This window comes from Magnolia sinica, chromosome 16 (assembly GCF_029962835.1).
Source record: "Magnolia sinica isolate HGM2019 chromosome 16, MsV1, whole genome shotgun sequence".
Lineage (NCBI taxonomy): Eukaryota > Viridiplantae > Streptophyta > Magnoliopsida > Magnoliales > Magnoliaceae > Magnolia > Magnolia sinica.
Genome location: NC_080588.1, coordinates 4,997,142 through 5,024,764, shown reverse-complemented (window position 1 = coordinate 5,024,764; position 27,623 = coordinate 4,997,142). Strand labels below are relative to the sequence as shown.

At 41.1% G+C, this 27,623-nt stretch overlaps 1 protein-coding gene across 6 annotated transcripts; it reads left to right on the top strand.

Moving 5' to 3' along the window:
* The first annotated feature begins 367 nt into the window (after positions 1-367).
* On the top strand, positions 368-24,179 carry LOC131229229 (uncharacterized). 6 transcript variants are annotated; one of them, XM_058225126.1, is made up of 8 exons: positions 368-2,113; positions 6,220-6,311; positions 6,389-6,511; positions 7,496-8,314; positions 19,059-19,272; positions 21,871-21,983; positions 22,077-22,150; positions 22,270-22,409. In XM_058225126.1, the coding sequence occupies exons 1-8, from the start codon at positions 1,819-1,821 to the stop codon at positions 22,271-22,273; spliced, it is 1,734 nt and encodes a 577-aa protein (XP_058081109.1). In that variant the 5' UTR covers positions 368-1,818; the 3' UTR covers positions 22,274-22,409. The 6 variants fall into 6 exon arrangements, 5 of the variants coding, with proteins under 5 accessions (XP_058081109.1, XP_058081110.1, XP_058081111.1 ...); XM_058225127.1 differs by having other exon boundaries at positions 369-2,113; positions 21,871-21,944; XR_009163222.1 differs by lacking the exon at positions 21,871-21,983 and having other exon boundaries at positions 371-2,113.
* The last annotated feature ends 3,444 nt before the right edge of the window (positions 24,180-27,623 follow it).

Here is a 27,623-nt window from a genome sequence, read left to right as displayed (position 1 = left end):
CGTATGCAGGGCCCTAGCATGGATGGTTGATATTATTTAATGAATCCTGTTTGACTATCCTATCCATCTGATACGTGGAAATTAAAATTTAACGGTGAAATAAGTAGTGGGATAAGCTGTAGAAGAAGCAGTGGATGTGATTGCTTCATCTAAAGGGTTTTATATTCCACACTTAATCCATCAAATCAGGTGCCAGCATATGGGTGGGTCAGATCTACACATCAGCCTGCCACGTGTCCTGTAGAGAGATAGGGTCTAACATATTACGGTTCTGCCGGGTCTAACGTATTGGGTACTTTACCCAGCGATTCCAATCATTGACATTTTTCCTGTAAGCTGATTCTTCTGCCCTATCCGTCAATTTGCGGTCCACCGTCGAGCATCGATGCTTCAACAGATCTGGATCACTGAAAAATGGGGCCCACTTTTGCAATATCCAGACCTGAGGAGGATTCTATCGTATTCTCAGGCAGAGGATCATACAATTTCCTCTATCTCTTATCCTTCTACCCTACCCCACTCTCTCTCTCTCTCTCATGTGATGCGAACTGCCAAACCTCCGCGACTCTCTCTCTCTCTCTCTCTGACGCCCCAAATCCGAAGAAATCCTTCTATTCTCCTCCAAATCTCAACTCCCATTTCGATTCCTCCATCAGTTCTGTCATCTGCCTGTAGAAGGGGCTCTTCCATATCTGCCTGAAAAGCCCTAGTTCTCTTTCTTCTTAGAGTTAAATTTTTTCCTTGCTTTTCTGATCAGGAGGAGAGATTTCAGCTCTCTGTTGCCGGTGCGTGTGTTTTTTTTGAAAATAGTTTTGGGAGGGAATTCTGGGAAACCCATTTCTCAGTTTCTGGTGTTTGTGCAGTTTTGGGAGGGATTTTTGGAAAATCCATTTATCTGTTTCTAGGAAGCTTTGCGGTTTTGGGAGTGCTTTTGGTGAAACCCATTTCTCTGTTTCGTGGGGTTTTGCAGGGTTTGTGGAAAACCCATTTATCTATTTCTCGTGTTATTGCAGTTTTGGGAGTGATTTCTGGAAATCCCAGCTTGCTGTTTTGTAGGGTTTTTGCCGTGTTGGGAAGGGTTCTTGAAATTTCAGTTCTCTGATTCTCGGTTTTCTGCAGTTTTCGGAGAGGTTTATGGGAGGCCCATGGTTTGAGCAGTTTGAGGAAGGAGTCATGAAAGAACATTTCACCGTTTCTAGGGTTTTGCCAGCTCCTTGTGAGATTTGTGCAAAAGACAATTTCTCTGTATCTAGGTTTTTCTTTTTAGCATTTCTGAGAAGGATTCATGAAAACCCAGCTCGCTGTTTGTAGGTCTCTTTTTGTTGGCAATCGGTTGGGAGATCTCCCTGTTCTCCATTTTATGTGTTTTTTTCTTTTTTTTTTGGCAGTTTTAGGAGAGATTCCTGAAAACCCAGTTCTCTGTTGATGGTTCTTGCAGTTTTTGGAAGGATCCATGGAAATCCAGATCTCTGATTCTAGGTTCCTTGCAGCTTTTACTAGTCCCGTGAAAACCCACTTCTCCATTCCTGTGGGTTTTTGCAGTTTTAGTAGAGATTCATGAAATTCCATTACCCCTTTGATTGGGTTTTCAAATCTAGGTGGAAGTTGATGGGAATTCTCCGTTCTTAGGTTCTTTCCAGTTTGAGTTGAAATCCCTGAAAACCGTCTTTTCGGCTTTCCCCTAATCTTCATAAAAGATTACATTTTGTTTTATTGTGATCCGCCATCACTCTTACCTGACATCTATGGCCATGTAAATTTGGGTTTTTGCTGGGTTTTATATGTTCCTTTGAAGGCATTGGACTTAGCTCTGTCAACATGTCCGCAAATGGTGGCAGTTTCGTGGAATGGGAGGAGCAGTTCGTTTCACAGGAGCGTGGAAATCGTGTGGTGCATTATTTCCTGAAGAACTCCACAGGGGATTCCTTCCTTGCTGTTGTAGGCACTGAGAGGAGCCTCCGGCACATGGTTTACGTCGTGTCGGATGAGTTCTTGCAGGTCCACGGGTCGGAGAAGTCCAACATTGCTTGCTTCAAATGGAGGTCGAAAAGAGAGGTCGTGGACTGGCTGACGTCTCTGCTATCGAAGCAGCACTGCACACGGGATCATTCAAGTATCTATCTATTCTCATCTTTTGTTTGGCAATTCAGTTTTTCTTTTTCCATCTCCATTCGATTTTATCAGCATTTGCCTGTTAATTACATGGGGCAAAGACTAATAACACTTCAGTAAACAAACTAAAATCGATTTGGGAGTACTTCCAAATGCTACCTTTGGATTAGGGCTGAAACTTGTGTTTGGGTCAACCTGAACCTGACTGACCCAACCCGAGTTCGGATTGGGTTGATCGGGTTGAAAAGGTCCTCAGGTTGTTGTGTTGGAAAATGCCTTCCCAATTTAAAATTGGGTTGGGTTCAGATTGAGCAAATTCCGTTGGGTTAGGTCGAGTTGGGAATAGTCATGTGCATTTGGGTTGGGTCGAGTATGGACGAATTTGGGCTGAAATTCATAATGGGCATCTTGGGTTGGGTCAGGTTCCGGATTGGGTCCTCTTGAGGTCAGGTTGGGCTCGGGCTGACCTTCAACCTGACCCAACCTGCCCGAGTTGCACCCCTACTTTGGATTGAGGACTAAACCAAATTTCAGTAAATTTGCTCCAGCAGAAAAAAAAGGCTTTGTTGGTAATGGAAGTCTGATTTCTTTTGCTCCTCATGCATTTAAATGAGGCTGTTAATCTATTACTTTTGTGATTGGAAGCACTCAAAACTGGTTTCTTTTGTCTAAAGATGCTCTTGGATCTTTAGATCAGCTTATTGTGGAAGGAGACTTCATAAATGCTCTTTCGGGCAGTTCCTCGTGGGCTCCTTGGATTGATTCTTTTGTGCAAATGAAATTGGGATTGGGCTTCTTCGTTTGGGTCGGGTTGTGGATTGGGTCCTCTTGAGGTCAGATTGGCCTCCTGTTGGCTCCTGTTGACCCTCAACCCGACCCAATCCGCCTGAGTTGCACCCTACCTTGGATTGAGGACCGAACCAGATTTCAGTTAAATTTGCTCTGGCAAAGAAAAATGGCTTGGTTGGTAGCGCGAGTCTTATTTCTTTTGCTCATGCATTTAAATGAGGCTGTTATTCTATTACTTGTGTGATTGGAAGGCTCAAGAATGATTTTCTTGTGGGCTCCTAGGATTGATTTGTGTGTGTGTGTGTGTGTGTGTGTAAATGAAATTAAGGGCTGGTTGTTCCTCTGTGCCTCGAATGTATGGAAGGCAATTGTGTCCACCGAGCAAATGTTTCGTATAGGAATCTCTTTTTCTTTTGGAAAGGGGAATAATATTCACTTTTGGATAGGCATTTGGTGTGTGGATAGCCTTTACAGGAGCCTTCTCTGAGACTGGCTAGTCTTGATTCGGACTGGTTCACTCTTATGGATCGTTGTTTGTGGACCGGTTCACTATAGGTGGTGGGTTTTTTTTTCTATTCTCCGTGTCGGCGAAATTTATCGGACGAGGAATTTGAGGAGTTTCTTAACTTTGGCCATATGAAGTTAATTATGCCTTCACCTTAAGAAGAAGATTCGATGGTTTGGAGGGCTCATAGCTCAGGTCTTTTCTCAGTGCCTTCATTTTACAGTTTCATCTCTAAGCCTGTCTTCGCCTCCTTTTCCTTTCCCACCATTGGACATATGGAGCCCTTCCAAGGATTATGGGGCTTTTGTGTGGCTATTGGGGAGGAAGGGAGTGTTAACCATCGACAATCTTCAAAGGAGGTCCCTTATTCTTCCGAACATTTGCTTGATGTGCATGGGGGATGCGGAGTCGATTGACCATCTCCTTCATTCATTGCCCCTTTGCTCGTAGGATTTGGGAACACTTCATCCATCTCTTTCACATCCATTGGGTGATGCCAAAGTCAGTTGATCATCCTTTGCGTGCTTGGCATGGAGGCGCAGTGGGTAAACCTTGGAAAACAGTTTGGAGGCTTGACGTGATGGAAATATTTCGTTTTATTTGGAATGTCTGGAACAGTTGATGTTTTCAAAAACAAGGAATCTTCTTTTGAGGTCATTTGTTTGGTAAAAAATTGTGTTTCAGATCGTTCTCCTTATGTAGAAGCAGCAAAATCTGCTGATCTTCTTGGTTTTTTTTTTTTCTTAGTGTCGTGTTGTATTCTTTCCCTGCCTTGGCTTGTTTCTTAATAAAATTTCAGTTATCTCTCAAAAGGGGGTAGCTGATGACCTACCAAGGCATGGTGTGTCAGGTTTGCCATATTTGTTCTTGACTCTTATTCATTCTCTTTACGGATAGAGTTCCATTTTCTTGCATTAATAGAATGGTGTTGCTTGTAAAAAAATTGGTTATCTTTATTTTTTGAATGCTTTTTTTTTAAAAAAAATAAAAAATTAACATCTAAATAAATGAGTTGTTTGTTTTTATTAGTATTATTATTGAAATAGGGAGTTATTCTTATTCATATTATTTATTAATTTTTAAAAATTTGATCATCATCGAAGTCTTGTCCTATCTATTTGGCATCAGCTTTATGAGTTTTGCTGTCTAGCCATTCCTATCTAAGGCCCTCTCCTTGGTAAGTGATCAAGCTTTCGTGTCCCTTTTCGCTACTTTGATCCAAGTGTTTTTTGTTCCTTTTACCCCTTAGACCCTTTCAACCTCAATCAATTTCTGCTGTCTTTGTTCATATGATAGAGCCACCTGAATTTTGCTCACCATCTGTCATCTCTTATTGGGGCTACACGTAGGCTGCTTTAGATGACCTTATTCTTAATGCTACCACTTCTAGTCATCCCACGCTATCCATCTCAACTGCCTCATCTCTACAGCACTTGATCTCTTTCCATGTTGCTTTCTAATTGCCCAATACTCTGGCCCATATGGCATAACCTGTCAAGTAGCTATTTTATAAAATATTTCCTCAAGTTTCATAGGTATGCGTTGACCACATGACACTCTAGAGGAACATCTCTACTTCACCCATCCTGCTAGAATTCTGTGGGAAACAACCTTGTCAATCTCCCTCTTTTAAGTAATGGAGCTTAGGTAACAAAATGAATCGCTTAGGGAATCTCCCAAGTCCTGACTATCGATTTTAACTGCAGCGTCGCCTCCTTAACTATTCCTAATAAAGTAGTATTCCAAATACTGTATGTTGGGATTTTATGTTTTAACATATAAACAAATAAATATAGCTACTCTTGGTAGCTATGTGCCAGCAATCCCAGATGATGGATTCATGTCAGGTAGGCAGCCGATTGTTGGACTTTTGCAAAGCAACCATGAGAACTCGTCTTGATTGGCAAAACAGGTTTGTAAAGCTGACTCCTAATAGTTGGGATGAGGCTATAATGATGACAATTATGTAAATTTTTCAAAGGGAACAGTCATAGAATCCAACTCCTTGAAGTTATTCTCTCTGACATCCTGTATTAGTGTCTGACATCGAATGTTCACTATGTCCAAGTTACATAGGTCAAAGCATGAAGGGTGCCTTTGAAAGTACCTTGGGAAATGGGATTGGCGGTATGAAGTACAGAATGAAGCTAGTGTAAAAATGGATTTAGCCAAAAGGGCACGTTCTATGTGAGGACATTGTCTCCACATAGAACACTAAAACTTTCATTTCTGATTTCCACTTCGAAGCCCCAGGTCTTCTCACATAAGGTGTACATGTGGGAATTGTTGTTTTTTTTTTTTTTTTTTTTTTTTAAAATTTTATAATGATTCTGCATAATTATTGGGGAAGGTTGAACTTGACCTAACTAACTTTATTTAAGGGCAGTGAATTCCAAATTATGCCGAAACTGCAGTCTGCCTAGGCATCAACCTAGTGGCTAGGTTCAACCTCTCCCATATAATTATCGATGGCAATTTGAAAAATCAGTCAGATGGGTCATTTCTGGTCTCAGCCCATGGAAGGTTGCCTTTTGGTTGATGAAGTGGTTGATTTATGCAATTCGATAGAGGTGTCCTCTCCTGTGCATCATGAAGCGAACACTGATGGATAGTCACCGTCCATCTATGTAGCTGACAGGAGCTAAAGAGGTCACTGTGTTTGTTCCCAGCACCATGCTTTGGTAGTCTCAATTCTATTTTCATAGCTTTTGCTTTTCTTTCAATAAAGTTTTGAACTATTCATTAAAAAAAAAAAAGTTGCCTATTGCTCCTACCTTCGAGGGATCTCAGCAGTCTCAACATTTTCATGACAGAATTGGCAACAAATGATTCAACACAGAATTCAGGTGCAGACCATCCAGCCACTGGGTTTGATGAACGTGGGAGCCATCCACCCAATCGTGCGGTATCTATCTATAAATTCCTCACAACTCCTTTTGATGTCTCCCTTCATGCTTATTATTTCACCTTTCCCCATTTCAGGCCGTTTTTGCGAGGAATCTGAAAGTTCAGAACTGGGATATCGTGTGGTCTGGTACTGCGTGGACTTGTGGCAAACAACTCAAGCACTACCAAGCATTTTGTCGTAATGGGACCACTATACCTGTAAGTATCGGCATTTGCTCAAGTCCTGCCGTGCACACTTGTCAAGTAGTATTTTAAATCCCGCTCTTCCAGATATGCCGATTGCGGGAGAGCCAAATTGTTTATTACATGGGTCCAATTAGGGGTGTCTAGTGTTGGGCCTGGCCCAGACCGACACCGAAGACTAAAAGCCTGAGCTTGGCCCAAGCCTAGCAACTGTCTAGCACAGCAAGCCCAAGCTGTAGCCCAAAAATTAGTTGGGCCCAGGCCCAACCTGACCTGTCTTGAAATTTGGTAAAATCCATATTTCCATCTTGTGTGTTCCTAATCTATCTGTTGATCAAGCGGGCCACACTTGCCTAAAGAAATAGACATTTTATTGGAATGAAACCAATGGTCTACATATTAAATGTATGGGTTGCCTAACTAAGGATTGGAATGGCATATTTGTAGGATATAACACGTGTACAAATGAAGTTGGGTCAGGCTGGTCTGAATTTTGCTGGGCCAGGCTGGTTCATTCTAAAAATGACTTGAGAAAAATTGATCAGGCCATGCATGACAGGCCCAAGCCTGGCCCACAGGCGAAGCTAGTAGGCCCAAGCTGGCCCAAAGCTGGGTCCGGCTAATCATGTTGAGTGGGCTACCTGGCCCATTGCCACCTTTAGGTCCAATTGTGTGTGCCGTGACCCATAACTGTAGCTGGTCTTGTAATCAGGTGGGCCACACATGCACGTCGACTGTGGACTGTCAATCCCCTATTATTATTATTATTTTTCATGGGTCCATCTAATGACGCCACAACACAATTTTTTGGCAAACTGCCATAAATGGTATAGCGAAGTAACCTGCTGACGTTCTAGATCATGTGCGTATGTTCCCCCTTTTAGTGCATATGAATATGATAAGAGTAGGATTTGGTGACCTACTTTAAGAGTAGCCAACACATTTCTGTTGCTGCTTCATTGGTGTTATAAAGCTCAACCATTGATTTCTATTGTATAGATCCATTCCTTTGTTCTTGTCATGGCGAAAGAGGAGAACCACTATCTTGCATACTTGGAAGATATGTACGAAGATAAGAAAGGGCAGAAGAAGGTCAAAGTGCGGTGGTTTCACCAGAATCAGGAAGTCATTGGTATAATACCTCTGCCGACTCCGCACCCTAGAGAAGTCTTCATCACACCTTATTCTCAAGTCATTAGTGCGGAGTGCGTTGACGGCCTTGCTTCCGTTTTAACTCCCGAACACTATGAGAAATGCTTGGAAGCTCTTCCAAATGCTTCTCCAGGCAGCATCCATTTCTGCTTCAGGCAGTACCGTAACAATATAGTGAAGCCCTTCAATTTAAGTAAATTACGAGGCTATTTTGACCAAGCAGTTCTCTCATGCTTAGATCTGCATGTGCTCTCAAAATCGGCGTCCCATGGTTCGGATGGGGAGGAAGGTGAAGAGCTTAGCCATGTGGGTACTACAAGGCAAGGGGCAAGGAAGTCTAGAAGTTGCAAAGTGCGTCCGAAGTTCACGATGGCCCATCTGGGTGTTAGATTTTCAGGCCATGGGAGCCAGATAACAGCCTCTGGGCCGGCCTATCAGAACTTGAGGTTTGGATTGCCGGGTAGAAGGCCACTGGCGGTCAAATATGTTGGGTCCCAGCGCTGGCTTACCCCACCTTTCAAGGTTGGCAACAAGATAGAGCTGCTGTGTCAAGATAGTGGCATCAGAGGTTGCTGGTTCCGATGTGTGGTCTTAGAGATATCTCGGAAGCAACTGAAGGTCCGTTATGATGATGTGCAAAATGAAGATGGATGTGGCAATCTAGAGGTATGTATAAGAACCCAAGTGCTCAATGTCAATTTTATTTTTCTAGTTGGACAAGACTACAGTTTGTGTTTGCCACCATTTCTTAATTGGTGGGTGGCTCGTTCATTTCACACTTGGCATGCATGGATATCAATCCAGACCTTTCAAAATGTGGGGCATGTTGTGGATGGAGCATAGCCTGAAAATTTGCACTAATTGGATGCTCCAAACCTACTTGGCTGCCATCAAATGGAAGGCCAAAAATGAAGTGGTTGCCGGTCCATATTCAACAGGAAATCAGATGGTTGTGATCATCTGATCAGTATGTTGTTTGAGCCATGCCACATCCATGATTGGGCCACAATATGTACTGGTCTGGATGCCATACATGTATGCTATGTCTATAGTGGATCAATATCACCATTTGCAAAATGTTGGCAAATGCAAATGTAATATAGTGAAAATGAGAAATCTCCAGAGAGAGGAAGGCCACTTGTGAACTCTTGTGCAAACTCAAAAACAAGTGGTCTACATATACCAACATCATATGTGTGCAACTACAGGGTGCACAATTACTTCTGTTTGATCATGAACAGGCAGAACAGCTGGTCTCTTGGTTCTTGTCTCTCCGTTAGACATTGAACCGTTGATTCAAATTTCTGGAGCATGGATACTTGCTGTAAGAGTTTCTTTGTGATGATATCTGAGCTTTTTGAGACATCTACTAGGGTTCCTCTCAATTTTATCATTTTCTTTTTATTTTCATCTTCATATAGTACAAAGTTTAAGGTTCATATGACTATTGGTCCCATTGGTTTATTCTGTTGTCAATTCATTCATCGGTTCATCTCTTGATCCATGTATAGATCCCTCCATTGATCATTTGATCATCCTGATACAGTTGTCGAACCATCAATAAACCATCGGGCAGTTTGCTGTTGAATCCAATGCCGATCAATCTGCAAATTTGGACATTGACGCTTATTGTGGTTTGTCTGCTGACTTCTCCTGTCTCATTTTGGAGGCTTCCTGGGCTAACAATCTTTTTAGTGAATGACTTCATGGCAAATTTCTTTCTATTCATCTTGAACAGTTAGGCATTCTTCTCCTCCTCATCCTTTTATCCAAGGTTTTGTCCACTGCACATCTTTGGAGTACCTTTCTCCAAAGGTGTCATCGAGTCGAATCTCGGATGTTCATCACACTGGAAAATATTCTGACTTGGACAATTTCATTACCGATTCTTCACTGATGAAGTGCTTGCAACTGTTTCCATTTATTACCATCTCAACAACCTTCCCATGCACCATTCAAAAAAGAAAAAGAAGAAGGCTACACATAAATCACCCCATGAATCCATAGTGATGCCAGTACTGATGCAGGATAGATGAATTGAAGATATACACTTTGATGGAGCAATTATGATGGATTTGAAAATCTATTGAAAAGTTCTTGAATACATACCAGTTAGGAAGTCTAGATCCACCTTGAATTTCCACAACTCTTCAAGAGAATTGATCACCTACAGGCAATGTGACAACCCAACTTGAACAATTGCATTTCTGATTCTTTAACGATGAAGTGCTTGCAACTATTTGTATTGGCCGCCACTGATACTTGATATGGGGGTAAATGGTCCACTTCAAAAATCGGTTGGTATATGGATTGGCAGATATGGGCTACATCAGTACCCTGTGTATCATGTCATGGCCAATATGCCTTTAAAAGGCCATTTAAAAAAAAAATTCCACGTTTTTTCCTCACTTTTTTGTGTATTTTGTTCATTTCAAGATTAGATGAAGGCTAGGAGCTCATTTTTTACAATGTCTAGGCCTATTTTGGAGATCAAAACACAAGGATTGAATGTGATTTGACAAATTGAAACCAACAGGAACTCATTTGTTAACTATATTCCACTTGCAATGTTTGTGATCATAATAACAGACATTCTAATTTCAGAGTTATTTTTTGTGATTCCCATCATATTCAGTTAAAGTACGGTATGATTCCCATTACAATATTAAAAATTATGATCAGCTAAGGGTCCGTTGAAACGGCTGTTGTAGACAAAACCTTTGTTTCGGATTGAAATGATGGTTTTGCAGCCATGTTGGAAGCCCACCTGAAATCATCATTTTCAAAACGACCTGACAAAATAGGCACTAAAAAGCCCACTTGTTGAATACCAATTGGATTGTTTTTCGGTGAGTTGATAAAAACATTGCTTTTGCAGGAGTTGGAGCCAAATGGTCCCTAAAGAATTTCTAATTGTTAGAAAAGTTTGAACACCAATAGAAGAAAAAGACACGATCAGAGGAAACAAAAAACAACATGCTGGCTTCCATAGCAAAACAAATAGATTTTAGAAAATAAAACCAAAACATGCACCATGGTATACAAAAATGGTTATGTATAAGGCCGAAACAGCCGTTACAGAAAAAACTGCCAGCAATTGTCTCGAAACAGGTTAAAAAGAAGAAGGCCGCAACAACCCATATCGTAACGGTAACGATGGTGGCCGTTACGACCACCGTTACTGTTATGGAACACCTTGCTATGCACAAAATGATCCCCAAGGCCAAACCAATACCCCAACACCAACCGCCTGCTATTCTATGTCAGAATACTAGAATGCGCCACTAGATGCTCTCCCCTCGTCGTCAACTCATTTGCTCTATTGTTTGCCGAGCATCCCACATGCTGGAATGAAACCCCCAGCCTCATGGGTCTCTTCCATCTATGGTGTGCTGTAAAGGCCATTACAGGGCCGTAAAGGCCGTTACGTAAAAGTAACGGTGGCAACCGTTACACGTTATGGGGTCGTAAAGGTCGTAAAGGCCGTTCCAACCCCCGTAACGGCTACAATGGACCCATAATGGCCCGTTACGGGGCGGATACAGGTTTTTCGGTTTTTTTTTTTTTTTTTTCAATAGGAAAAAAAGAGACCGTAACAGCCCTTACAGGGGCCGTAACGGCCGTTACAACCTGTATCGTAAAGGTAACAATAGTGGCTGTTACAGCCACCGTTACCGTTATGGAATACCTTGCTTCCATCATGTTGTCAAACCTCCATGGATGTCTTCCCTTGCTAACCCACCCAATGACATTTCTAGAATTTGGAATCCCCCTAGGTGGTGACTTGTTTCATGTTGCGACTCTTCGCAGCTTTCAACCCATTCAGTTGCGCCACTGTATTAGCATACGACAGATCCCCCTACTCCAGAATCCCCTCTGAATTCAACCAGAGTTAACACCATTGCTGTCCCGGATGATCCTCCCCTACCCCCTGCCAGGCTTAGGTTGCCAAGGGAGCACCCTTCAAAGCCCAGCTTCACAAATCTGTCCATGGGAGGCGTCCACACCATGGGGCTTTTAGGAGGCCAACCACAGTTGATAGCCTCATCCCAATTTGATCCCAATAATGCTGTCAGGATATTCAAAACGTCTCTATTCTCACTGCTTCATGTTGATACCAAGGTCCATACACACCTCAAGCCTCCGAAGTTGCTCTCATTCCCTTTAAAAATGTGAGTGTTCCTCTCAGACCATGTGCACCACCTCATCGCTTTTATTGCCATAAACCACAGAACTTTGCCCACCATCCTTCCCATGGCCATGGCCATTAGCCAACTCGCCACTAAGCCCGTAGCCTCCGGCATCACCCACCTCACCCAGAATTTTGCTAACACCCCTTGCCACATCCTCCTTGATAACAGTTAGTGCAAGAACAAGTGCGAGACATCGTCCCTGCTCCCCTTACACATTACTCATTTGTTTGGGATTGTCACACCTTTGTGGATGGGGTGATTAATGGTTAGAACCTTGTCTAAGGAAGTCAAGCAGACCAACAAATTATTTGTTGCTGGGACTTCTCTATCCAGACCACCAATGCTCAATCCACTTTTCATTGCTGTTGAACTCCCTTATTTTTTCTATAGGAGGAAGTAGAGAACGCACCATTGATGCAGGCTGATCTGGGCCACCATCCATGTGCTAGGTCCGGGCCCAGGCCTAGGCCCATTGAACCCAATCCCAAAGTTGGCCTGTCAATAAGGAGGCTCAAGCCTCCTATGTAGGTAGCTTGCCTATTTAGGTAGTTAGCTAGCGAAATCAATTAGTTAGCTAAGAATAATCTATTAGTCAAATATTTTTAATGCATTCATATATCTTTTTATCTATTTTCCATATTTGTATTGATTGTCAATGACATGATATGTTTTCCTTGTATGTACGTTTCAAATGCCTATATAAGGGCCTGATATGAGTAGTATGAAGGCACATTTGAATTGAATCAAATCTCTTGAATTTGTTTTCTTCTGTTTGTTTGTGTCTCGTGCTTGAGATTGAAGGTGCCTATGCTTAGGCAGATCCTTCCCATCAACCGACTGCATCAGTTTGGTTTCAAAGAGGATTCCAACTGATGGGTTGAAATCCTGGATCAACAACAATCTCGCTATTATTGTTTCCCGCTTCCTTGATCATAAAATTCTCCCCGTTTTCCTTTATTTTTTTCATTGCATCCATTCCTCCTACCCCCATTCACCTTTCTTCTTTCTTTTACAAAACCCAAAAATCCAATTTACAAGGGGAGACCCTACTGAAATTTTTTTCAGCCATCAGCCATATTCCAACCCATTAAAAACCCCAAAAATCGGTCCTAGTCTACCCATTAAAAAAAATCCCCAAAATCAACCATATTCCAATCTATTAAAACCCCAAAAATCAGCCCTTATTCCAGCCCATTAAAACCCCAAAATTAGCCCCATTAAGACCCCAAAATCAACCCATTCCATCCTATTGAAACCCCCAAACAAAAAGAAAAAAAAAAAGGAAAAAGAAAAAAAGAAAGAAAGAAATGAAAAAAAAAGAAGAAGAAGAAGAAATCAGCTGTATTTTGTCCATTACTTTCCAGCCTCATGATGTCTACCCGTAGTGGTAACATCTATTGAGGGAGGCTTATCGATCAACAACAAGAAAATTGCACCACCGAGCTATTCACAAGGGTAACCAGTTTGGAAACCGTTGTTGATCAACTACGTGGAAAACAACATGGTAAGCAACTTAATCCTATTGGAGATCCTGATGGTGGTCCAAATCCACAACAACGGTTCCAACCAAAACCTTTGGTGAATCAAAATGGCACGGTCCTTGGGAGTCTGTTTATGACTTCATGCAATGGCTCTTTGTAGAGAGAGCCAATGAAACCATGATAGAGATGCCTAAGAAAGATGATATTACCAAGAAAGTACGGGTTGAAGTTCTGGACTTCACGGGTCGTCTTGATGCAAAGGCTTTTGTCGATTGGATTATAATGCTAGAAGATTATTTTGCATGGTACGAACATGGATGATATCAAACAAGTGATCTTTGTCAAGGTCAAGTTGAAGGGTCCAACAAGAATCTAGTGGCGAAGCATTAATGATAATAATCTCATCACGGGTCGTCCTGCTATCACCAGGTGGGTCGACATGGGGGAGAAGCTGGAAAGTAAGTATTTGCCTTCAGATTACATGGATACTCTTCTCCAGGAGCTGATTACGTTCAAACATGAGACTTTATTGGTAGATGACTACACCGAAAAGTACAATGAGCTTTTTGTCCGTTATAAGCTTGCAAAGACAAACTGTTTAACAGTTGACCGCTATTGAGCAAGGTTATGCCAAGAGATCCATCACGAGATGCTCATCTATGATTTCGAGACAGTTGATAATGTTCATCAGAAGGCTTAACGAGTTGAACAAGAATTGCAACAACATACTCTTCGATGTTTTGGTTCTCCAGTTGGGGAACCTCCTGTGAGCAGGGGTTCAGATCCGCATTTCAATCGGACTCCACCATAGGGCTACCAACCACCCCACCCTTTTAAGGCACGCCCACAGATGCAGGTTCCTCTTATAAGGCAGCCTCAACCTTTACAATGCCCTCTGCCACAAAATTCATACCAAAAGCAACCAATGGTGCAAGGACATGATACCAGGGGGCGAGGTCTTCATCTTAATCATTCCCTCCAAAGAGAACGCCATGGTGTTGATTGTTACCATTACGGATAGATGGGGCACTTTTCTAATGAGTATTCACAAGCCAGGAAGCTCCATTACTGTAGTAATGAGGACCCTTACTACCCGGACGACCATAAGTATTGTGATGAGCACATTGAGAATGGAATAGCCCTATGTAGAACCTGCATCATAGCTAGAGGACCCTCCTGTTGAACTGTGGTTAAAGTTGAGGATGAAGGCCCTACTCTTATCATATGTTACCTCCTTACCACTACCAAGGAGTAAGAGGAAGATTGGCGACGGATCACTGTTTTTTGTACATGGGTAAAATGTCAAGGCAGGTTATGTAACATGATCATTAATGGTGGCAGTGCAATGAATATCATATCTCAAGAGGTGATTGATAAGCTCAAGTTGCCAACTGGAAGGCATCCAAAACTATGTAAGGTTGCGTGGGTTGGCAAAACTGCCATCCCCATGACTCGATGGTGTTTGGTATCATTTAAAATTGGCATATATAAGAATGATACTAGGTTTGACATAATTCCGATGAATATCGCCTACATCCTTCTTGGTCGACCTTGGCTCTTTGACTAAAAGTACAAAGCGACGGTGAAGCTAGCACACATACTTTCTTATGGCGAGGTCATCATATTCTTCTTCGCCCATTGCAACCTACGTTACCTCCATCTACGCCTTCATCATCAACATCGGCTGCTCTTTCAAACTCTCATGTTCTCACAATGTGGAAGTTCAAAGAGGAGAGCAAGGAGAAAGGCGTAATATTCGCTCTAGTCCCGAAACAAGTGCAAGAGCCTGTTATTGACCAGGATGAGCTTATTCCTGATAAAGCTAGATCTATGTTGCATGACTTTCAAGATTTGGTCACTGATGATCTGCCTAAGGGTTGCCTCCATTGCGAGATATTTAGCACATAATAAATTTAGTTCTTAGAGCATCCTTACCAAACCTACCGGCGTATTGGATGAGTCTTGCCGAGTATGTTGAGTTGAAGCGTCAGGTTAACGAGTTGTTAACAATGTCTACATTCAAAAGAGCCTAAGCCCATGTGCAGTGCCAACCCTCCTTACTCTCAAGAAAGATGGAAGTTGGTGCACGCGTGAACAACTGGGCTATTAATAAAATCACGGTGAAGTACCGTTTCCCCATTCTTCGGCTTGATGATATGCTAGACTTGATGCCATGTGCTAGTGTCTTCTCCAAATTAATCTTCGCAGTGGATACCACCAGATTCGCATCCAACCTGGTGATGAATAAGACAAAAGACGGCCTCTACAAGTAGCTAGTTATGCCATTTGTTTTTACAAACACACGTAGCACTTTCATGTGCGTCATGACGCAGTTCTTGTGCCATTCTATTAGTAAGTTTGTCATTGTTTATGTTGATGACATTCTTATCTACAATACGTCAATAAAGGAGCACCTTAATCACCTGCGTCTTATCTTTATAGTCCTTTGTCGCAAGTGCTTCTACATCAACTTAAAAAAGTGTACATTCATGAGTGCATCGGTGGTTTTCTTAGGGTACATTGTCTCATCGCAAGGTGTAGAGGTGGATCCTGCCAAGGTGAAAGCCATAATTGATTGGTCAACACCCACCACTATCTCTGGAGTTCGCAGTTTTCATGGCCTCGCTACATTTTATAGACGTTTTGTGTAGAGCTTCAGTAGCATCATGGCCTCAATCATCGATTGTATGAAAGAAAAGGAGTTTCGATGGACAAGTGCAACAACTTTGATGGGATCAAATGTAAGATGATTGAAGCTCCAGTCTTGCGCCTTTCGAACTTTGAGAAGATATTTGAGGTGAGTTGTGACGCCTTTAATGTCGGCATTGTGGAGTTCTCAGTCAGGAGGGCCATCCAATAGATTTCTTCAGTGAAAAGCTCTTTAATGCCAAGCAACAATACTCCACTTATGACTTCGAGTTTTATGCCGTTGTTCAGACTTTACAGCATTGGCGTCACTATTTGGTTTGTAAGGGGTTTGTCCTATATTTTGATTATGAAGCACTCAAGTACCTAAACTCTCAATGGAAGATGAGTGCTTGTCGTGTCAAGTGGAGTGCTTACCTTTAGGAGTTTTCTTTTGTCATTCGTCACAATGCTGGCAAGGACAATTAGGTTTTTGATGCATTAAGCCGCTTGTGTGCATCTATTGCCATCGATGTCAGTCACCATTCCAGGATTCAAAGAGATACGACGTGAGTATGCTAACGATAAGGATTTCAGACGTATTTATATCGGCGTTCTTAGTGGAGAGCATGCGAGACACTCACATTTCAGCGTTCATGATGGCTACTTGATCCGGGGAACACAATTTTGCCTACCCACTACATCCATCCATGAGTATGTTGTGGAGGAGTTACACACCAGTGGGTATAGTGGACACTTGGGCCGTGATAAGACCCTAGACCTCATTGGAGATCGATACTTTTAGCCTCATATAAAATCAGATGTTGCCAAGATTTGCCAGGTATATAGGATTTGCCAACTTGCTAAGGGTTAAAAGAAAAACCGTGGATTGTAGCAACCACTGTTGATCCCACATGCTTTGTGGGAAGATCTCAGCATGGACTTCATTTTGGGTTTGCCAAAGATTGCTCGGAAAGTTGGTTCAATATTTTTGGTGGTTAAACACAACAGACGCTCTCAAGATTGCTCAATTATCCTTTCGAGAGGTTGTTTGTCTTCATAGGCTTCCAAAGTCAATTGTGTCTGATTGTGATACCAAGTTCATGAGTTATTTCTGGAAAACTCTTTGGGTAGCAACAAAAACCAAGCTTCAGTTCTCTAGTGCATACCACCCTTAAACTGATGGCCAAACGAAAGTGGTCGACTATAGCTTGAGTAAGTTATTACTATGTCTTTTCCACGATCATATAGCTACATGGGACCTAGTAATACCCATGGTTGAATTTGCTTATAATAACTCAGTCAACAGGTCCATAGGGATGTCACCTTTTGAGGCAGTAACTGGTACATGACCACATCTTCTAGTCGATTTGGTTCCTCTAACCTGTAGAGTTGAGACTAATTGCAGAAGCTGATGACTTCATCTGCTATATGCAGCAAGTGCATGATGAAGTTCGATACAATATCGCCTTTAGTAATGAAAGTTATAAGCAACATGCAGATACGAGGCGTCACTCTCTTGATTTTGCAGAAGGTGACATGATTATGGCCCGTATTCATCCTAAATGGTTGTCTCTTGGCACCTTGAAGAAGCTCTATCCTCGTAATGCTGGACCATTCCAAATCATAAAGAAGATTAGTGTCGATGCTTATGTTTTAGATCTCCCACCAGATTTACCTATCAGACCTACTTTCAACATGGAAGATCTTTCCATCGATCATGGGGACCATACTGATGATGGTGTTGAAGAACAAGTCATCACACTTCCAATCATTTTACCACCTACATACATGATCGTTGATGTTCTTGATGACCAAATCGTCTCCACCCACCAAGGTGGTTACTAGAAGTTTCTCGTCCGTTGGCAAGGACAACCTTTCTCCAATGCTACATGGATCACAACTACCGACTTTCATCGTCTAAATCTTGACCTCTATGAGCAATATCAAGCTATTAACTCGCCGGGGTCGAGTGCTTTCAAGCAGGGGAGGACTGATGCAAGTTAATCTGGGCCACAATCCATGGGCCAAACCCAGGCCCATTAAACCCAAGCCCAACAGTTGGCCTGTCAATAAGGAGGCCCAAGCCTTCTATTTAGGTAGCTAGCTTATTTAGGTAGTTAGCTAGCGAAATCCATTAGCTAGCTAAAAATAATCCATTAGTCAAACATTTTTAATGCATTCTTATCTCTTTGATTGTCAATGGCATGCCGTGTTTCCTCAATATGTAAGTTTCAAAAGCCTATATGGGGGCCTGATACAAGTAGTATGAAGGCATCTTTGAATTGAATCAAATCACATGAATTGTTTTCTTTTATTTCTTTGTGTCTTGTGCTTGAGATTGAAAGTGCCTATGCTTGGGCGGATCCTTCCCATCAGCCGATTGTGCCAACCATCCAGCTCCAAATACCATATTCTTTTGTCCACATCCATGCTTGGGATAAACACCTTATCTCACAAGGCAGCAGGTCCACCATGCACCAAATATCCTTGTCTTTCAGCTGTCTCCTAAAGAGTGGATTCCAAACCACCCCTTTCAGCTGTCTGCTAAAGAGTAACCCCTTTGGGAGATCTGCAAAATTCCTGATTTACGAAAGCCTCAGGAATATTGAAAATACCTGGATTTTTAGGCGTCCGGAGGTCAGAATGGTATTTAGATTGATCTTTAAGAAATACCTGAAGATCTTGGTCTGAGTTTGATCAAATGACATTATCATGAGAACAAGAAAGGCCTTTCTATATGCGTTACATATTTCCCATTTTCTCATGCTTTCCTGTGTGACACTTACCATTCATGTTTTTGTTACGTGGCCAACCTGTCCAGCATGTCGAGTAGAGGCTACCTTAGTAGTTGCTGTCTTTACTCTAAAATAGCATAATATTTGTGATTTAGTAGGAGATTTGCTTGGGTCTCGATGCATGGCTCAGTAGTAGATGCTCTTTGTTTCAATACTGAAGTCTTGGGTTTGAGTGCCCATGTGGGGTGTGGGTGGGTGTGTTAAAAAAAGCAGATGAAGGAATGACCATTCTGCCCCTGCCCTGACTGTCAGGAAATGCTTATGATGTCCTTTTACAATGTTGATGAATGAATTCTTGTGGCTTTCTCTGTAGGAATGGATACCGGCCTTCAGATCAGCAGCGCCTGATAAATTGGGGATGAGATCCTTGGGCCGCCTCACAATTCGGCCATGTCCTCCCCACGAGAAGTTGAATGGTGTGGTTGAGATTGGAACCCCAGTGGATGCATGGTGGAATGATGGCTGGTGGGAAGGAGTACTGGCTGGATTGGACAGCGGTGGAGATGTTCTGCAAGTTTATTTCTCTGGTATGCATTTTCCTTTGTCAGATTAGTTTACCATTCCGTTTTAGCAACGATCAAAGGTCTCCCGTTTTCTCAAGGGATGCTAATTGCACATGCGTTCTCATGGGGACACATGGAGGATATGCACAAGATTTGGACCACTCATGTGGTGGGCCTCACTATGCATAGTGTAGTTAAAGGCACTAGGCGTGTACCCTAGGCGCAATTGCCCTGGAACGCCTGAAATGCCTTGGCACACCTGGGTGGGCACTTGGAGATTCCAGTTGCCTTTTTTTTTTAAAAGAAATTTATTTTAATATCACATGTCATATATTGATACAGATTGATTTTTTACAGTTTTAGATATTTTATAATAGTTTTACCTCTAAAACTAATTTTAACACAATGAAATAAAACTACTAGTTGTATTTCAATGGAGTTATAGTTAGACACACTACCAAAAACATACTTCTACTCAGTATTCCATCCATGAAACCCTTAAATTTCAAATTTCCCCAATTTCCAAACCTAGATACCTTAACTTCATAAAATTCCTAGTTTCTCTTAGCTCAAAACCCCAGATCCCAATTTTTCATTAGTTTCCCCAATTATAAACCATAGTGTTCCAATTTCCTTAAATCCTAACCCAAAATTTTCAAAATTTGATTGACTCCCCCAAATTCCCCTGCCCAAATCATAATTTTGCTCAAATTCCTAAGTTCTTACCCAACCTGGAAGTCCAAATTTTCAACATCCTCAAAGTCGGTAACCTAAATTTCCAACCCCCCCTAAAATCCCCAATTCATCATCTACCTCCTGTATCACACATGGAAACTCAACTTTGCATATGAGACAAGCTTAAAACACCAATATAAGAACGAAATCAAGAATGTCATGAATTTGTAAAAAAAAAATCTAAGAAATTTGGGGAAGGAGATATTTTTCATAAATGAAAGCCTTGATATAGAAATTTGGAAAATATGCTCTAATGGGGTTTATGTCTTTCCACTCTTAATGAGTGTGAAGGTACCAAAAGTAACCTTTTTTAGGCATCTAAGAGGGTACATGGACAACATTTATGCAGGTGGCAGCTCAGCGCACATAGGGGCACCTTGCTTAGGGTCCAGGTGAGACGCAGGTAGCCCAAAACACCTAGGTGCACACCAGAATACCTTTGGTTACACTATGCGTCAAGCATGGCCGAACATCAGGTCTGTTGGACCATCCCAAATACTCAGTTTGAGGCCCTGCTATGCATGTGTTAATGGCCCAAATATATAGTGTCAGACAAGGGTACTTCCTGTTTCATAGAATTCCCATGCACCATGGATCTCCGGCCTCCTCCTTCAACGGTGTCAGGAAAGCTGGATTAATAGAGGTTCAAAAAAAAAAAAAAAACTATATGCCTTTGGAGGCTCTCAGAGCGTCATTTTCTTATTCCTGATCGCTGTTCAAATAAGCATTCTCACATTCAAAATTCATATAATGTGTTATAATACAGAATGTTCAGGTGGGCATATAGCAGACCCATGAGACTGCCGGAAATTGGCGTTGGGGGTCTTCGACACCTAATTCTGATGTACGTCATCAGCACCCATATTAGCATTGCCTCCCATCAATTGTGAAAGCAGGGAATGTCACCTGCCTTTATCTTTCTGATCCAACTGGAATCTTCTGCATGAAAGTCTGCTGCTTTCAACAAACTAGCAAAAAAACTGAAAATGCTCCAGTAACACCCTTCCCTGAATTTAGAAGAAATTGACTCTACCGAAGGAGCCATTCAATGCGTACCTTTCTCTAACCATTTGGGCTGTGGTGGGTGGCTTTTTGTATCTTGTAAACAAGATCACCCTAGTAGGATGTGTTTGGATGCTCGGTCAATAAACTATATAAAGGAAACAATCTAACCTAATCAGAGGTGAGAGATCATGTTTAATTCATAACAATGCTTAGCCTTTAATTTCAGAGTTCCATGCATTTCAGGTTGGACATGAAACAATTGTAAACTCCTCTCTCTCTCTCTCTAAGATATATTAAAAACTAAAGATAGGGATGGAGGGAAGGCCAATTATTTAATCGACTCCCTCGTCTAGGGACGCAGATTGTGTCCAGCAGGGCACTAGACACACTGTTTCTAGCGCCAGTGAAAAAGCATCATCTGTGCATGTCAGGCGTGGGACTCACAGTAAAAATTGCAAAATCGCATTTCGTGCTCTCTCTCTCTCTCTCTCTCTCTCTCTCTCTCTCTCTGGGTCCTATGGCTGGCGTGCACATAGCCCTGGAAGGGGTGAAGGGGTGCATCCAGCAGCACTGGACATTATCTGCATCCTTTGCCTAGTGAGTCTTTTATTGCGTTTGGGTCCTATCTTTTTTTACCCCAATGAAGTCAGGTGCCTCTTTAAAAAGGGGGAAAAAAGAAAAGACCAGTAGATGCGATTGAGTGCAAATCTAAGTCCAGTTCTCCATTATGATTGAGTGATTGTCCTCAATCTCGCTCTATGCACTCAACTTTTGGGGATCCCTTTCATGTCTTGTTTATATCATCCCATGATCAGCAGTCATGTCAACTTTCCCTCGCAAATGGGCTGGTGATGTTTGTTCCTCTCACGCATATGCCTGAAGGAGTGCTGCCAATGTTACTCATGTGGGCCAGATGCGTGCCAGAATGTTTGATGGATCCAGGCTGTTCATATCAGGTGGGCTTGACCATATGTGTCCCTTTCCCCAATCACCAAGTAGGCCACACGTGTACCTTGATTGTTCGTTATTGGTCCTTTTTTCATGTATGTATGTTGTCTGGCTGATGATCAGATTAACCTGATTTTCAGGCCAAAGGACATGATGGGGCCCACCCGATTAGCAGGCTGGATCACACAACGTGTTGTGGGAGTAGGATTTCGCGGTACCTTTGCCTTCCCCCCTTCAAAAAGTAGACTAGAAAAATTTGCCATTGAAAAAAAGATTAAAGGAATAAGAAAAAAAAAAAAGAAAAAGGAATTGAAGTATTTTCCTTTGTCACAGGTGAAGAATTTTTTGCGACAGTGCAAAGAAGAAATCTGAGGATATCGAGGGATTGGATAGGGAATCAGTGGGCTGACATCGAGGTAAAGCGGGATATATTATCTTCTATATCTGCTGTCAGCCCAGGCACAAAAGTATCAGCATCCTCCATCATGACCAAGGGAGCTGAGTCAGGTGGATCGGCAATGTCCGAACGTGGCTTTCCCACGAATTCTGGGCACGATTCGGTCGAAAAGGACAAACAAGCATTAGCTGGGTCTGCCCGAACTGATGGGCTGCTGGAAGGTGCGAACCGGGTTAACTCGAGGAAGCGGAGGCGGAATGGGGCCGAAGTTGGGAGAGATGATGACGGCCCCAATGATGGCAATGGTGATGATAATGATAATGGCATTCATGAGCATGGCAAGTCAGTTATGGAAGTGGAGGAGGTGAGCGCTGACCAAACATATGAAGGGGTCCCCACATGAGGTATGCAGAATTTTAATACACCGACCATGAATAGAACATTCATCATCATTGCGATGATGACAACAATGATGATGGAATGGTTGTTTGGGTGGGAATTGAGCTTGGGATTAGGAGTTGGGAATTTTGTAAATAAGGCGTAGAGATGAAATGGGGGCCGGGCCAATAGGGGCGGATTCTGTATCCTGCGGCGTAAGCTAACTGAAGGGTGTACAGCAAGCAATAGATGCATACTAGTTCTAGCTTCTTTTAATGTTTAGTTTGTAGGCTAGGAAATTTGTTACTAGGAATATCGAGGTGCAGTTAGGGGGTAAAACCCATCTGATTGGGGAAAATCTGGACTTCTGCGCCTATGATTCATGCCCCATCGCGGTTCCTGTATTCTTGTTGGGCCTGTGCATTTCCATTCGCACTGTTTCAGCAGGAAATTCAAAAGCACGTAGAAAATGCTCTTGGGTTGTTTTTGTGTAATTTGAAATTGTTCAGTGTCATGTTGCAATGGATGAGTGAAATTAGCTGGTTGTCTACTATCATTTCCTTTGTACTTGGTTGCATATTGCTTGCGTTTTCTGCAGGATGTTCGCTTGAATACATCGAACAGATTGCAATATGATATATTGCGACTTTAGCCTTTGAATTTGGTTTATCATACAATGATCCAAACCGTTTATATGATGACAAGGCTCACTTTTTTACAGTGAGAAGATAACAAAATAAATGCTCTTGATTGGATTATTTCAACCCTTCAATAATCCTTTGTAGAACAAATGGTATGAAATATTTAATCTGAGGGCATGAAATAAATGGTTTGTGTCATTAAAAGAGGCCCAAATCCAACTGCTGCAGTCCTGATGTATTTTTATTGTCGTAAAAAAGGTGGAATGTATTTGAGCGAATATCTTTCTGCAGTTGCATAAACTAAGTAAACTTAGGGTCAGAGATTCGATTATACAAGGGATTAAATAATATTAGTGTAAATTCATTATTATTATTATTATTATTATTTTATTATTATTGTTACAGTTGTTGAAAATTTCAGCTTTGAGGTTATATGTTGATATGGTTTGCTCGCATGCAGGCACCGAGGTTCGGTTGGAGAGTGCTTAGCCCTAGGAGAGGCTTTATTTGCACGCCTTTTTCTTTTCAATGGTGAGCTGGCTCAAACCCGAGTCCTCAATGTTGAAATGTACCCTGCCTGCCAAGGTTTAAAATTCGGTTTTGGAGGGCTATATTGGTCGCTGCCAAAACTGGGTCAGCTGGGCTGGGGTTGGGCATGGCCTGCCTGTCGTCCTAGCCCAACCTTGGCCTTAATTGGGCTAGAAAATCCTTGGCCTTGACCTGGCCTAGCTTTTGCCTTCATTGGGCTAAGGCCAAGGCCTTTGTCCTTGTCCTCTAGGATTGGGCCAAGAAGCAAAAGAATGACATGATCAATGGTTTGAAATAGTGTCAGTTTAAGTTTGGGTGTTTTTTAAAAAAAATAAATAATAATAATAAAATATTTATTTATTTATTATTATTATTATTATTATTTAATAATAATTCTTATCATATAAATGGTTTGATCATGTAGGAAAATGAACTGTGAAACCACAAGTGCTTTGAACTACACGTTCGTTGAGTGTGATTACCCACAAGCCTCTTCAAATTGTCAATTCTTTCATATAACAGTGACCCACTTGATGATTGGACTTGATGGAGCCATTCATCATTGGCCCTGGGCTGACCCGGTGACAGCAGGCTTAGATTTCAAGCCTGGGCCCAATCCTCAAACCAAGTTTAGAGGCCCAAGCCCTGGCCTTACAGGGTTGCTTGCCCATTGCCTCCCCTAGATCCACCAAAATTCAGCTCTGTTCTATCCAAATCAGATGGTTGGGATTTTTATATCACTGTGATCTTAGAGAAATGCTCCATCCATTACGTGTCCCACAATTCAGACGGTTCTAATGGTTTTGAGTGTCATTGTTCCAATGATCATGGTTCTGCATGCTGGCTTATTGCTGTAATAAATTTCATCTTTCAAAAAATGATCGTGCTTCTGCGTACAAGTATCCATGAATTAGAGCTTATTATTATTCAACTAATCTGATTTTGGTACTGACTCGCAACTGTGGGTTTCACAAATTTAGTCGGTGTAATTCGAGTTAATATAGAAATGTAAGATCATGACACAACCACCTGTTTATGGGCCAAAGTTTATATTTGTGTGGAATCCAAGCCGTGAACTATCGTGGCCCGCCATGAAGATTAAGAGAAGCAAAAATCAGGCTGTTTCAAAACTCAGGTGCGCCACACCAAGACAAACAATATAAAAGTTCACCATAAAATCTCTAAATTCAAATGTTGTGACCCACCTGCGTTTTGAATCAGCCTTACATTTCATCAGTTTCTTCATCTTGATGAGGAAATGGACACAGAGGGGACCCAAACACAATTGAATAATTCTCTATGCCATTCTTCCCAATTTTGTGGTCCACCTGAATTTATCTTTGGCTGAAAAAAAAAAAAATGGGTTGGGGTCAAAGAATTGGCTCACCAATGAAATAATATTTTGGTTCTTTTTTTTTTTTTTTTTAAATGATTTTGATTCATGTTGATGAATGGACGATCATGTGTCATCTCCACATGTATGTGAGGAGCCCATTTCTGATCTGGGTTCCGACAGGTCGGGTTCTGTCTTCTTGTCATGTGATTAACCTGCCATTGATTATGTACCAAAAGCTCTCACAGGTCAGTATATCTATGGAATTCATACCTGCAACCACAGATGGTGTTTGAAGATGATTTTCGTCCGACTAATGTCCCTAAAAACCTAAAAACAAGAAAAGGGGGGTGTATGAAAGAGGAAAGAGGAAAGAGGAGAGACTTAGGTTTTTTGCTTCCGTAGTATTTCCTAGTCACCAAATACTTGTGCTACTCAATGTGGCTTGTATAAGCCTTGTGAGTAACAATTCATAGTGCAAATCGCCTATTTATCTATAATTATTGACGCACTCGGATTAAGGGTAGCCCATGCACCCTAATTTAGTAGCATCTCAATCTTTGATACAATGTATCATGTACAGTTCATTAATATCTTTTTATCCTTCTGAATGAGGTTACTTTAACCATCATCCATGGTTATGATTTGACAATCAATGGTTTTTTTATCACTCAATCCATCATTCCATATGTTAGGCTTCTACTACCCGTGCATATGGTTTAGAATTGATTCTTCCTGGATTGATGCCCAAGCAGCTAATGGGGATGGACTGTAAATTCATTGGCAATATGTCTATACTGGTTCAAATCCATCTTGGCCTAATTATTCGCCTATACAAGGAGATGATATAGGGAAATACATGGTTCATTTTTTATACTATATTCCTATTTCTTCGTTCATCTTTTCATTTCTCATTCATCTATTTGTTATTTATGAGTAAAGTGTTTTTGAACAATTTTGTCCATTTATATATGGGTGTACCAATTAATTAAATTATCAATCATAAGTTATCTTAAAACATTTTCAACGAACATGTAAATTGAGTTTCTTAGTCTTTCAATTTCTAACTATTTATATGGAGACATAAAAAACTTCACCATTATCTTTTATCTCAAACTAGGTTTTAAGTCATTATTTTGTTCCAGTAATCACATTAAGAGAGCGTTTGGATCTTAAGTTGCTTAAGATTAGATACTTATGTCACAAGTAGCTTATCTTAGTTTTAACTTATTAAGAAGAGCTACTTATCTTAGTTTTAACTTATTAAGAAGATAAGTATGTTTGGTAAACAAGATACTTATCAGTGTCTCCTCTCTTTCGTTTCTCTAAGCCTCTCTTCAACAACTTATAAAAAGTAGAAAAGCTAAAGAGTTAATTGAAGTGATTAAGTACTTTTAAATAATAAAAAAAGTTGCTTATAACTAATTAGAAACCAAACTTATCTGAAATAAGTCACTTATTTACTGTTGTAAGTAGAAAAAGTAACTTATTTGGTGGTATCCAAATAGGCCCTGAGTTATCACTCATCAATAAAATGTCATCTGCTTGTAATGAGAAAATGATAAATGAATCTACTAACGTACATACACAATGAACATAGCCAATAGTGACAAAACTGAATGATATTGCAACACTTTATTAATATACACAATGAACATAACCAATGGTAAGAAAACTAAATGCTATTGCATCGCTTTATTAAGTTAAAAGAAAGAATTGTTTGTATAGTTGCTTAGAACCATACAAAGATTTCTTTAATATATATTATTATATTTACATGTGCTTTTATCACGTACCCTTCAAGTTGCATCATATGAATGTAAACTTGATTACGAGAGAATTTATTTTTACACGGTCAATTCGTTTACAGTTGGATTCATAGGAAGAAAAGGAGAGGAAATAGTGTTTCTTAGTAAACCTTATTTCCAAAAACGGGGAATGAAAATATTATTTTCCTTATTTATTTTTCATGAAAATTTTAATCTATTTTCAAAATTATTGTTTAGAAATTTTTTTCGAAAGAAGTATTCTAGGTAGTCATTAGCATATGCCATGTTACCATATGGTACATATGGGATGCTTGAAAATGGATAGTGACACATGTGGCATACATGGCATATGTGAGTGTTAGAATTCGGATTGTGGCACATGTGATGCATGAGAGGTGCTTGAAGTTGTACGGTGATACATGTGGCAAAAGAAATTCATTGGCACATTTGACACATGGGCGCTTGAAGCTAGATGACATCATATGCACACTAACACATGTGGCAAATTTGGAGAGATTGATTGATTAAAATAGCATGAGAGTGGAAGGAACACAATTGCATTAATAAAAGATAAGAAAACCTTATAAAAGATAGATATTCCTTGGTAATTCATTGACTAGAAAAAAGGTCTCCCTTAGTCT

What these genes read in the sequence shown, in the direction of transcription:
- LOC131229229 (XM_058225124.1), top strand. Translation starts at nt 1,819, where the DNA reads ATGTCCGCAAATGGTGGCAGTTTCGTGGAATGGGAGGAGCAGTTCGTT. An exon ending in GCCATCCACCCAATCGTGCG is followed by an intron (nt 6,312 to 6,388) that starts GTATCTATCTAT and finishes TCCCCATTTCAG; the next exon opens with GCCGTTTTTGCGAGGAATCT. An exon ending in TCTGCAAGTTTATTTCTCTG is followed by an intron (nt 19,273 to 22,269) that starts GTATGCATTTTC and finishes CCTTTGTCACAG; the next exon opens with GTGAAGAATTTTTTGCGACA.